The sequence below is a fragment of the Diadema antillarum genome, unplaced genomic scaffold, assembly GCF_040938485.1.
Source record: "Diadema antillarum isolate AM-2024a unplaced genomic scaffold, OU_Dant_1.0 seq00000586_RagTag, whole genome shotgun sequence".
Classification (NCBI taxonomy): Eukaryota; Metazoa; Echinodermata; class Echinoidea; order Diadematoida; family Diadematidae; genus Diadema; species Diadema antillarum.
Genome location: NW_027271520.1, coordinates 2,455,719 through 2,469,459, shown reverse-complemented (window position 1 = coordinate 2,469,459; position 13,741 = coordinate 2,455,719). Strand labels below are relative to the sequence as shown.

General features: G+C 38.2%; 1 protein-coding gene across 1 annotated transcript in view; it reads right to left on the bottom strand.

The window, feature by feature from the left end:
• Positions 1–543: 543 nt before the first annotated feature.
• Positions 544–13,741, bottom strand: part of LOC139735571 (solute carrier organic anion transporter family member 4C1-like) — an 86,375-nt gene continuing 73,177 nt past the window's right edge. The window contains exons 6-11 of the mRNA XM_071646328.1: positions 13,041–13,301; positions 10,987–11,185; positions 10,165–10,321; positions 3,644–3,825; positions 2,670–2,734; positions 544–2,223 (exon numbers count right to left, since the gene is read on the bottom strand). Coding sequence (XP_071502429.1) covers positions 1,763–2,223; positions 2,670–2,734; positions 3,644–3,825; positions 10,165–10,321; positions 10,987–11,185; positions 13,041–13,301 — 1,325 coding nt within the window. The 3' untranslated portion in view covers positions 544–1,762. The remainder of the gene's footprint in view (positions 2,224–2,669; positions 2,735–3,643; positions 3,826–10,164; positions 10,322–10,986; positions 11,186–13,040; positions 13,302–13,741) is intronic.

The following is a 13,741-nucleotide window of genomic DNA, read 5'->3' as shown; positions in this document are numbered from 1 at the left end:
ACAACGATCGCATTAGACGTTTTCCTCTCTCCCTGCGTCGTGTTGCAAAGTAGCTTTAGTTTACGCGAGGACGCCAACCTATAAAAAGTAAAATGACGCCCCCATAATCATGATCACTGCATCAAATAGCTCTCTGCGTCGTGAATTGAGCGGAAGCAAAAACAGCCAAGAACGCGTAGTGAATACTCAGACGACGCGAGATAAAAATAGATCGATTTTGATAAGCGATTTTGCGCAAGCTCAGAACAGTTTTTTTCCCCCTCTGAAAATCCGCGTCGCGAAAATCTAAAGCTCCCTGACAGCGTTACACACCACAACGCTAAAACAATTAAAGAAACAAACATAGAAACAAATACTATAGTGAGCAAACAAGGAAGCATACAAGAATTTTGTCCAAATATTCATACATGTAGTTGACAATTGATGCGATACAAACTCTTCCCTTCTCCGAATTTGCGCCACAGCGACATTTCGCATGACTCCTTTAAGTCGTGTCACTTTTCAATGGTGCGGAAAAAGTGCTACACAAAACAGCTTCCTTTATAACCACTGCTACCATCTAGCACACAGGCATTCAATAATTATTATTAAATCACCTCACTGCATCTGGTCAGTGCAGTGCACTAGCAATCAAAATAGCATCAAAGTTTTTCAGTCCACACTCCGTCATTCCAGTGAGGTCAAGAGGAAAGACTTCTTCAGTTTTTTTCTAAAGGGAAATGAAATCCAAACATACTAATAATACTATTATCATTGTCATGGATGATAAGCGCTAATGTCAACTGAATACCATCGTAAATCAAGATCACACAAGTAGAGCGCGTCATTTCCTTCGAACTCTTCTGATATCTTTTAACAGTCACACCTGTGACTATGGAGCAAATTATTTGTTGTATAGGGCCCCAAATTTTTCTCTCTTTCTCTTCTTTCTTTAAAACAACAACAACAGCACCTGTCACATTTGAAACTAAAATGGCTGTTGCTATTCTTCATCGTAAAACGACGTCGGACGAGTAGAGCTCATCAAATCGATCGAGCTATTTTGGATATCTTATGGCAGTTGCACGTGCCGTTTTCAGACTGAAATGGTTACTTCGGTTCTTATTGCCCCACTAAACATGTCTATACATTTCAACGCAATATCGCCATGATATGAAGAGTTCGGAATTCATGTACCGAAAGATGGTAGTCCTGTTTAGCAGAAAACAGTCATCCCATCCGAATACATGTTTACAGATGCGGACATGAGCATCAAACCTCACATGACCTTGATATTAATACCGGAAGGACAATCATGTAGCCTTCATTTAACTACCGGGTCACTTCTGTCCATCAATATTAAACAAACAAAACAGAAATAAAAACAAAAACAAAGAATCAATCAAACATAAAATTATGCTTTCTCTTGCCGCGTATGACAAAATTTGTGATTATTCACTTTTCAAACAACCTAACGCTGTTTCAAAGTAACATGGAACACACTGAAGAATGAATTCAACCAAACTGAATAATATATTTTGGTTTGCCTTGTGAGAAGACTACATATAAATTATGCGGTGATATCAAGTGCAAGCCACTTACAATACTTATAAAGGAAATCACGTTATTATGTGGTTGCCGAGTGAGGATAATTACGTTTTCTTATTTTAAACCGTTCACTGCTGTCATAAAACTAAACTGGCTTATTTGGAGTTGGCATCAAAAATTGTGTACAGGGACCACCTTCGATATGAATATTGAAGGAATAATGCAGCATCTACTACTACCTAGCGTCGTGATACGAAACATTTCTCGCATCTAGCGGCACGATTTCTTCTGGGCCGAGGGCAAGGTCGCGCGAAGGCCGACACGGGCTAGCCTGCTGCTTCGTCAGCGCCACAGCGCCCTCAACGTCGAAGGATTCTCCTCCGCATGCGGCCGTGGCAACAGCTTCGTTCGCCTGGTCCGTTGTTCCCGAGGTGTTGGTGTTGGTTGCGGCGCCTGCGGCGGCCTGAGCGCCGGAGTCGCTGCTGGGCGGGTCGTTGACAGGGCGGTAGAAGCAGAGCGCCAGGCTGAAAAGCGACACGGAGGCAACCTTCATGATGAGACCGAGGCCGAACATTCGCCAGGACAGGTTCTCGTTGTTGTAGATCCAACAAGCCCCTTCGCTGTCACACGTGTTCTGCCACTGAAGGCAGGCTCCGTCCATCATTACACCCACCAGAATAGGGCCAGGTGTAGCACCTGCAAAAAGGAGCGAAACGAGGGACCGTGAGAAGAGCTGAGCATGAAGTCCGCTTCAAATTAACATAATGATTACGATCTCTTATTAACAAAAACAATGGCATTAACAATACTTATCATAATCAAATTAACAAAAAGAGCATTAATAACGATAATTACCATTATCCACATTTATAATCTGCTTCGTACTATGTTTCCACGCGGAGAAAAAATAACATAAAACACTCACACGCAAACATAACGCACACACAAACAAAAACAATGGCTCCCTTGGCAGCAAAGCATTATACTCTTTCAGAAATCCCAACCAGCACCATTACCCCAGTATCGGCAGGCAGCCATTTAATACACCTACATTTGTCCGTCTGAGTCAAGAAAGTCAGTCTTGGTTCAGAAAACTTTTTGTCCACTGATGAAAACTCTCAAGCTGACGTCATAGTGCTTACCTAGTAATTTATTCAAAATTGAATTGACACCCAAGGCCATCGGTCTCTGCGATTCTGGAACGCATCTACGGAGAAAAGTCACGAGGAAAATGAAGACGATTTTTCTCACACTTCGACTACTTCTATTGATAAGGGTGATCATAAGAATTGTTAAAATACACTAATAATGATAATAACAATTACGATAATAATTATAATGACGACAGTATGATATCAAAAATAACATAGCAATTATGAAAAATGATAATGAAAACAATGCCAATATCTGCACTATGTAATATGGTTTGTTACGTAGCTGCTGAGGAAGGAATGAAGGTTAGTAGAATAAAGAAACCACATGAGCAATGGCTTAAAGTGCCCTCCAAAGAGCTAGGGAATAAAGATAATGTGCTTTGCTACTAACGGGGCACAACCGCTGCAGCCTGGGGGAGAACTTTCCGAAATTCTAAACATCAATTAGATGAGACTCTACGTTTCATTACTGGGTACTGAATGACGATCTGACCAATAAAACTGGAACCGAAGTAAGGCTCCTGGTAGACCGTCCACGAAAGTGTTTTTACATCATTTATCTCATAATCATCATGAAGGTCAAACCGATCTCAATATGATACAAAGGTATGCTTTGTCTCTCGTATTATTATATCTCACAGACGAACATTTGGTCATTGAAGAAATTCGTCAGAGTCACTTTAACTTTGATCTGAAAGCAGATGTCTGGGCTATGAGCGTGAGAGGTGGATAAAGTAACACCTTTAAAGGGCAATTGGCATTGGTGATATAAACTGCCGTCTACATGCATCGTAAAACTTATGTTAGCAAGGCTAAATTTGATTCACAAACTCTAACTAGCATATCAGTCTACTAGAAGTTGGTGAAGGTACTTATACGTAGGCCTACTGCTCGGCACACATCGCGATAAAACCTATGTCGTATAGCATTCTACAAGGCGACAGGACGCCATAGCAACGTACCTGAGCAAGGTGTTGACCAGCGCCACCGACGGCAGAAAGTGGAAGAACAAAAGGAGGGCGGAGCCAACAACGAAGATTGGAAGGAGAATGCAGTCCGACGCGCACGCGCCGTGCTGCACTTGAGTTGGCCACGTCAAGTTTGCCGACACGAAGTTTAGCAGGCACACGCATTCTCCGTAGGTCTGTCATGAAAAAAAAATAAAATAAAAAGGGGTGGATATTAATGTCTATCAGGCTAGTAATACTTCTCTTCAGAGGCAGAGTAATGATCATTATTATTGGTAGATAACAGATTATAGCATCAAAATATTGTGATTTGTGTCGAGTCTGATTCAGTTTGCCTCTCTTTCTTGGATTTGCCACTTGAAATCTAAAAGAGGGTATTTTCCATAAGAAAAGTCTTAGTTATCAAACAAATACAAAGGCAAATTTCTCTGACACACAGAGCTTTTCTCATGAGTGTGCGCATGCCCTCTCACAGATACAAACAGAAATACGAATATTATGAAACCTACGAGCATTATATAACATAGAAAGAAAAATTAAGGTAAGAAAACCGATCACTAGTACTCCAATACGCAGCGTTTGACCTCAAATTTAGCATAAACATGAGCTTTGGGGTGTATCGAATTATTCTCAGTGAAATCATTATGCAAACACAGCACGCAAAAACGTGTGAGAAGCACGATAGTGAAAAAAAAGAGAGAGAAAATCTCTGAACGATCAGCAATAAACATAACTAAACTAAACAACAACATCACAAGAACTAATTTAATCACGTTCACGGCGCTAATGAATTTGTCTCCCTCGCCGGCGGGGGCAACCTCGCTTCCACGAGCAGAAAGCAAGACGAGGATCCGGTACGCCTGCGGGACCTCTCAAAAGGTCAATCGCTAGCATAAACCAGGCAGGCAGGGCAGTACTGTGTGAGCGTAACTCGGAATTACATTCGTACTATTATGAAGGCGCCCGCGTTGTAATTCATGAGCAAATAAACAATTCTACACATGCACGTATTTCGAAAAGTATTCGGATCTGTCTTCTTGGAAACAGCAGTGTGTGTGTGTGTGGGTGTGTGTGTGTGTGTGTGTGTGTGCGTTTGAATGAAATCAATAATCATCAAGGAAAAACAAAAAGAAAGTGTACCGGTATGTGTGTGTGTGTTTGTATAATATGACAAAAGAAAGAATATGACCCCCCCCAAAAAAAAAAAAAAAAAAACAACAAAAAAACAAAAACAAAAACAAAAACAAAAACAAAAACAAAAAAACAAAAAAACAAAAAAAAAACAAACAAACAAAAAACAAACAAACAAAAACGATAAGCGATTAGAAAATGGTGAATCCCTGACAATAAGGGACAAAGCATAATTGATAATTGTACAGAATGTGGAAAAACTCCTTAAAGAACCGACAGACAGTCTGCATTTCCAAGCAGAAGAGTTACATGTCAGGAATAATCACGGTGATGCATACCAGCTATATCATTGTGAAAAGAGTCTTGTCAAAATGATATCCTAGTACTTATAAAAATACAAACTGCTGACTTTCACTATATACATCTTGATATAAAGTAGAAAAGAAAGGTCGAACGGAAGGGTAGAAATATACGAAAATCGGACAAAATGTGAAAATTTAGGCTTTACGAGATCTGCCATGTCTTTGCAGAAAAAAAAAGTTTACTAGTATTGGTTACTATGATCATAATTACATTATGCACGTGAAAGTAAGGTCACTATTCAACTGTCTCACATTTTTGATACAGAAATATTCAATTATGTCCATGTATGAATACATGTTATGTGTATCAATCTCCCTCTCACAGAGTCACCATATTGCTCACGCACTACAACTTTAGGATAACTTGATGTGAGAATGTAATTTCTTATCTTTGAATTCATTCGAAAGAGAGACACTTTGTGAGATTTATGAAACCGTGAAATCATCTCATCTAATTTGTATTTATAACTCTGGCCGATATAAAATTATATCTGTTCTGGGAAATAGACGCCATAGCCTGGCTCCGCAGCCTGGACTTATCACTCTAACTAACTGCATATGATATGTCATACGATAAGAAGAAGAATGTTGAACTATGGAATTCTCATGGTTTTCTCATTTTCCATGTTGGCATTATTAACCCTAACTGCACTGGGGGGGGGGGGGGGGGGGGGGGGCCTCGGAGGCCCCCCCCCCCGACATTTCGCACGATTACTCTGCAACACGCAATGCTCTCGCCGCGATGCTCCATGACTTTTTTCTTTTGAGTTTCCCGCACATTTTGACACCAAATTTGTGACGCCTGGGGGTACGGTTCTGAAGTTACATGACTTTTTGTACATGCACGTGAGGCCAAAAATGGCTTTAAAAATGTGATTTTGTGTACAAAGTCAATGCAAATTGAGTTTTTTCACATGGTTCATATAAATATGCTTATTTTTACTCTCAATGGCTAAAATTAGTTTGTTTTAGGAGTATTATGCTTCAAAAAGTGTCTGTGACAAATTTTGTTACAAAAAACAACAAAAACAAAAGGTCGTAAAAACAAAGAAATACATAAGAAATTCATGAAACAATAAAATAAATAAGAAATCAATTTTGATGCCGAATTTTTATTCAAGTACATTTGCTAAGAATGCCACAAAGATTAATTATACCAAAAATGAGCACTTTTGGAGCTTTATTTACTGATTTAGGTGCAAGATTCTGATTTCTTGCATAAATTATCATAATTAATCAAAATAAAATAAAAGAAGTCTATTTTGGAAAATTTAAAAACACGATCTTGTAGATTACATCGCACACTACCATTGTGCAAAGTTCCGTGGCGATCGCGCGATCCACGGCCGAGCCCCCCCAGTCTTTCGAGCTACCAAAATAGCCCAGTCTTTTTAAGGTTAATACAGAACATTCCATTTTCTTTTTATGTAGTTTAATTTCATTTAGGTCAGCTGCTTGTTCATGGTGTGGTTTTATGCACAGATCATCGTTAAAAGAACCACGGCCGGGCAAATATTCTGCTACAAGACGCATATGTTCATCCAAGGGTTCAATGCGCTTTCACATGAGGACAAAAGTCACGTGCACCACACCATCACGTGGGCTTACCTCAGCTCTTGGCCGTCTGTTCCTTTTCTTCTTCTTCTTCTTTTTTTTTTTTATCTCCTTACTTTCCCCTTTCCATTTATTCATGCTCTCCACTATAACATCCTTCCGCCCCCACAAGCAGGGTTCCAGATTATTACGCGTAGAGTACGCACGGGTATCCTAGTGATCTGCAGAGAGTCCTAAAGGAGACCACTTCGTGGTTCAAGCGTAAGGCTAATTTGCTGCTGCTCTTTTTTTAACAACAGCAACAACAACAACAACAACAACAACAATAATGATGATGATAATAATAATAATAATAATAATAATAATAATAATAATAATAATAATAATAATAATAATATAATAATAATAATAATAATAATAATAAAATAATAATAATAATAATAATAATAAAAATAATAATAAATAATAATCATCATCATCATCATCCTAATTAATGCTGTTTGCTGTAGTTGTTGAGAATATTATCATATTGCTATTAAGTCTGTTTTCACTTATATTAATAAGCCAAAAAAGGTGCAAAATAAAGAAATTTTCATACATATATAGTATGTAATATATATATATATATATATATATATGATACATACATATATATGCATATATATTTACATATAGTAAATACTTTGTGCAAAGATATATATATATATTATATACATATATATATATATATATATATATGTGTGTGTGTGTGTGTGTGTGTGTGCATTATTATTATTGATTTATTCATCTATTCAACATATAAATTCATCTATAAACATTATAGTCAGAAAAAAGAGAGCTGCAAGCGAGACAGGGTGAATTATTGCCAGACTCGTTATTTACAGGAAGATTGTCTATGCATTTTTCATAAGGGTGCGCACGAGAGGCAATTAAGTGTGATGCCTCATGGAAAACGGAAATTTCCACTCTATCTGTGTTGCCATGGAGACGAAACTCTTAATGAGAGGAGAGAGAGATAGTGAGAAAAGGAGAGAGAGAGAGACACAGAGATGAAATTATGATAGAGATAAAAAGATATTGAATGTAATGTGGAGTGCAATGTGTATGTATGATCTTCATTTGTTAACTATCATTTATTTTTTCACAGTCAAAATCAATGTATACCTAAGATCATTCGTAATCACATTGTAATGTTCGGTTGGGAAAAATGAATGAAATAAAATGAATTGAATTATATTGAATATGAGGAGGGTGCGGATATATACTAGTAGAAAGATAGATGACGAGTAAGAGAGAAACAGAGAGAGAAAGAGAGAGAGAAAGAGAGAGAGAAAAATTGAGAGAGATGGAGAGAGAGAAAGAGAAAGTGGGAGAGGCGGGGCGAGGAAAAAGGTGTCGATTGCATGGTGTTGCAAGGTGTGTGCTTCGTGCCCTGCTATTAACCCTCTTTGCTCCATCGCTCCGCAGCTTCACGAACATCTAGCACTGCATAGTTGTCAGAGGTAGCGAGAGAGTTAGCACTTATCAGTATAGCAAACGTATGACCCTACGTCACTGATATATATTATGTCATTTCGGTTATATCGCGGAAGGCTTTTCACACGTCATCAAAAGTTCGCGAGTTAAACTCATTTAAGATTGAATCATTACGAAATGTCGGGGGTTCGCTCTGTAACGAAAACTTTAATTCGAGGTAAATACACAAGCAATTTGGCGTATTGCCGATGGATGCAACGGTTCCATGACATGTCACATGCTCCGGCGACAATCGCTTCCATGAAACATCTGCACGCTCAGCCAAACATAAATTAAACCCATGAACAAAATCTTCACCCTAATCCTCAAAATCTCTAATCCTCACATCAAACTAAACCTAAAACCCTATCACAACCCTAACTTTAACCCTAACCCGAAATAAGACCGGAGCAATAATTGTCGTAGGAGTAAAACGTCCTGTCCCGGAATGAAATATACTCTCTAAAAAAATTCGAGTGAAAATATTTACTCTTAAAAGAGTGAATACAAAAAAGAGTGAATTTTAAAAGAATGAAATTGGAGTGAATTTCGAGTGAAAATGTTTATTTTTCACTCGTTTTAGAGTGACGTCAGGGATCACTCCAAAATCTTCGAGTGATCCCTGAGGTCACTCCAAAATGAGTGAAAATAAACATTTTCACTCAAAATTCACTCCAATTTCACTCTAAATTCACTCTTTTTTGTATTCACTCTTTTAAGAGTGAATATTTTCATTTTTTTCTTAGAGAGTACGTATATCAAGAGCTACTTCGTAGCTGCTAATGTTATGAAACTTTGCAACCAAACTGGCAATTAATTACTAAGGAGTTGTGAGAGACTTCCTTGGCATGTCCTAGCACTATGACTACACATCAGAGTTGTATAAATGAACACTTTCTTTTCAGAGGTGCTTGGCAATACTACTCCAAATACCTACAAAATAAAAGGTATATGTTGATTTTTGGGGGGAAAATCAAATGAGATCCTACAAAATCTTACAAAATCAAAATATTTAGGAACAGAAGTGAATAATAGGTCATTTTACTGCAATAGCATACACGCAAATAACCGAAAGAAAAAGAAACATATATCATGCCCAGGTGGTCTTGCAGTCTTTTGGAAGGCACGTATATACTGCAGGGGGTTGCATTACATTTCAGCCCTGGGAATACAGCCCTTCTGCAGTTGGCAAGGTCACCAACCATAACGACAGAGGGCTGCACACGGAGTAATTAACTTTATTCACCCATTAGTGTCTTGCGTAACTAATTAGTTCATTAAAAGTACAATTAAACTTACAGATTAAGGATTATGTAATCATGGTGGTTGTACGACACGTCATTCTACACAGGCGGGAAAAATGTTCAGGCTCATGCGTTACGCAATCATTTATAGCGGAGACCTAGACAAAGGGTATGATGGGCGAAGGAAGACTTTCAATAGTGGATCCTTGACGGATTTAAAGACGAATGAATACTTTTCATAGTGTTGTTTGTGGATATCCGTGTCTGCTGTTTGTCAGAAATCGTTATGTAAGGCTTATCAAATCGATCAGAAAAGAATGATAAGAATGATACTGTTAACAAATGAAATGCATTGTATGTTGAATGGTAAAGGAAATTTTGATTGCCTATTTGTATAAATTTACCATGATGGCATTGAGTAATCAGTGGTTCATATCTTGTAAATTTTGTAGTATTTCTGTTGTTGCTGTTAAAGTATTTAATATATTTATGCATTTTCTTCTACATTACCCAAAACTTAAAAATACAGCAAGACGTTTACCATTCAACGATATTATAAATGACTTCATGAACACCTTCAGTACTTTTCAGTGGTACCAGCAACCACACACTTTTGTGTTCATTGTGCGAAATAACCCAAATCCGCCACGTGTTTGAGACCGAAAAAGGCGCGCTTTTTAAAATGCTCCGCGTATTATGGCTGACTCACCCCGTTGCCGTAGTCCGTCTTACAGCCGGCGAAGCAGGGATCGAAGTACTGGGCGATACCCCCATCCAAACACACTGGGTTGTACTGCTCCGTGTTGCAGTCGCAGCCGCTGTTGCACTCGACGTCGAGAGACTTATCGCTGTTGTACTCCATGAGGCTGCAAAGAAAAATGTAAACCACTCGTGACAGAAACAAGACGCTAGATAAGCCAGATCAAATTTCTTGAACTACGAGCAAGATCCATTATTCTACAGGTAAACCACACACCGTTTTCAAATAGCCCTTGACGGGAAAAGTTATATCAGGGACAAAGCAAATTGAAACTTTCACTACTTATGACATCGCATGACAAACTAATGTTACGGAATTCCTAAATCTTCAAATCTATCTATTTAAAGAAACGAACTGTAATGTTTCTGTTTTATGTTCATTTCATTTCGTAAGGGGTAAATTTGGTGAAGACTTGTGCACAGATAAACAGGAGACTTTCCAAGTGAGTGCATATTGTTCAGTAGAATCTAAAGACCCACAACTACACAACACGATTCCAATATGAATCCAATTCCGATTTATGAGGATTTTAGTTTAAAATCGTATCCATAATTTCATTTCAAGATTTGGGACCCGATTGATAGAAAAATCTAGAAAAAAAGTTTGTCACGATGGTGATAGTTACCGGTAGAAGGACCAGTAGATAACTAAACAACCACCACTCACTATAGATGTGGAAAACATAATATTCTACGCTGCAACTGTAGTAATCTGACCTATGAAAAGGAACACTATTATGCTCCGTTGCAATATACGGGAGGCGGGGCTTACTTTTGTCCATCATAGCCCGCCGTCACGCCTATAACTGGTTGCTGGGGGCAACGGAGGAGGACGGTTCCAAATAGTACGATCATGATGAGGCCGGACACGATGGAAAATGAGAGCATCCCTCGAACCTTCAGGTTGAAACGCTTCATGAGCAGACCGCCGAGCAACACTCCGCCAGACAGCCCGGGGAGCATTGCAATGCCTGGCCGTGTGGGAAAAGCGGGGAGTTAACAAAAAGTCCAATTACTTTTTTATTCATTTATGTCGTCTTTTTTGTCCTCGTTTTGCACTACAGGAAACATACTTCAAGGAGCAAATGTGGGGTTACCTATAGTATTCACACATCGAAATCTGAAGTGTCCTAAAGAGGAATTAGAGACATATCAAAGTATTACATGCATCTCAACAAGAAAAATAATTCCTACGCCATGGTGTATATTGTTCTCATCGGAATATGAATAGACCTATAAGTTTCAGGCAGCTTACTGTGGAATCACAGACACTTGGCAGCTGTATTAAGAAGTTAAAAACAATCACGCCGTTTATACATTACCCATGAAGGTTACTGACAAATAACGAACTATCCTACACATCGCCTGGTTTACACCTTAATCACGAAGATTACACGTTGCTGATTAGAAGCCCGTGTGGTTACACACATTATAAAGCAAGAACGAAGGTTAAGCACCATGGACAATGATCATACACATGTTACACAGATTACTAATACTATTATAGCCAGAGTTGTACAAAGATAACACACCATTGCCGAAGCTCACGTACCACTGACATACGCTACGTGTCAATGGAAAGTATGAAATACTAGTTTTAAAGGAATTGCACAGTTGTGGTTGAGATGAGACTTGAGGTTTCCAACGTTTTTTTAATGATTATTTTGTGAGATTATGAGAAACCTCTTATAAAATATGAAAGAGCAAAAATTCTAAGAGGGATTCAAAGTTTATTTGATGAAAAACGGTTTTAAACTTTTTGAGATATCCACAACAGAGGGATCATAATAAAAGGTGAGACCCACCTGTTATTAGGATCGCTTTGTTTCACTTTGCGTTTGGATATCTCAGCGATTTCCAAACCGATTTACATCAAACAAGCTTTGAATTCTTCTTAGAATAGTATGCTTTTTAACATTTCATGCGGTGGTTTCTAAGTATCTTTCTTAACCCTAATAAATCCCACCGGGTTATTTGAGGGACTTGAAACCACCGGGGGGGCTTTTTGCCCCCCCCCCCCCCCCTTCAGATCTCGGTCGTGGATGGCGCGATCCTCTCGAAAATTTGCACTAAGGTAGAGGCCAATGTAATCTACAAGACTGTATAGTTAGATTTTTCTAATTTCAGTTTATGTATTTTATATTAATTAATTTATGCTAATTTATGCAAAAATATTTTTTTGCCTATAAATTAAAAAATAAAGCTCCAAGACTTCTAATTTTTAGTGAACATATTCTTTTCAATATCCTCAACAATAATATTGAAGCAAAAATTCGGCTTCATGATTATTTCCTATGTATTCTATTGTTTACTGAATTTCTTATGTATTTCTTTGTTTTTTACTTTTTTCGTCAAAATTTGTCGCAGAAACTTTTTAAAGCATAATCAGGCTAAAATAAATTATCATCAGCCATTGAAAGTAGAAATATTTATTTTTATATGAATTACTTGCAAAACACAATTTACATTGGATTTGTACACAAAATCATGTTTTTGAGCAATTTTTGGGTCGACGAATTTGTTTCAAAGGGGCGTGGCTTCAAAACGGTATGCCCGGGAGCGACAAATTTAGTCTCAAAAGTTGCGCGATACTTGAAAGAAAAAAGTCATAAAATGTCGCGGCGAAGGCATCACGCGTTGCGGAATAATCACGCGAAACGTCGGGGGGGGGGGGGGGGGCAAAATGCCCCCCCCCCCCCCGTGGGAATAGGGTTAAAGTTTCAAGCTGAATTTTCACTTCAACCATTACTATATCAACAATCCCTTTAACAAAGATCACACAGTCATCAAAAAGAAGATCACGCAGAAATAAGAAATAGTACACACCGATTATGAAGTTTGCCGAGCTGGCTGTCTGTTTAAACTGATTCTGCGTGAATTTGGGCATGAATGCCGCGAATCCCGCCACTAGCATGGTATCCGCACAGATCCCGAAGATGGTGCACATGACGGTAGGATTGTTAGCGAGGTATTTCAGCGAGACGATGAAGTCCGTGGGCCGCGAGCCGAACCCGGGCCGCTCTGTCTCGTGGGCACCGCCCCGGGCGTGCACCTGGCTCTCCTTACTCTTTCGTATTCTTGCCGTGTCTGTAAATAGATCAACAGGTGTGGTTGTAGAAAATTATCATTACCTATCATAGATTCGGTGTAAAATTATCGGTTCCCGCTTTTGGCTTCTTCTTCTTCCTCTTCTTCTTCTTCTTTTTTTTCTCCTCCTTCTCTTCCTTCTTCTTCTTCTTCTTCTTATCATCATCATCATCATCATCATCATCATCATTATTATTATTACTATTATCAAATATTATCATTATTATGGTTATCATAATTATTATTATCATTATCATTGTCATAATTACTTCCATTTTCATTTTCATTATTATTATTATTATTATTATTATTATTATTATTATTATTATCATTATCATTATCATTGTCATAATTACTTCCATTTTCATTATTATTATTATTATTACTATTATTATCATTATCATTATCACTATGACTACCATCATTATCATCCCCATCAT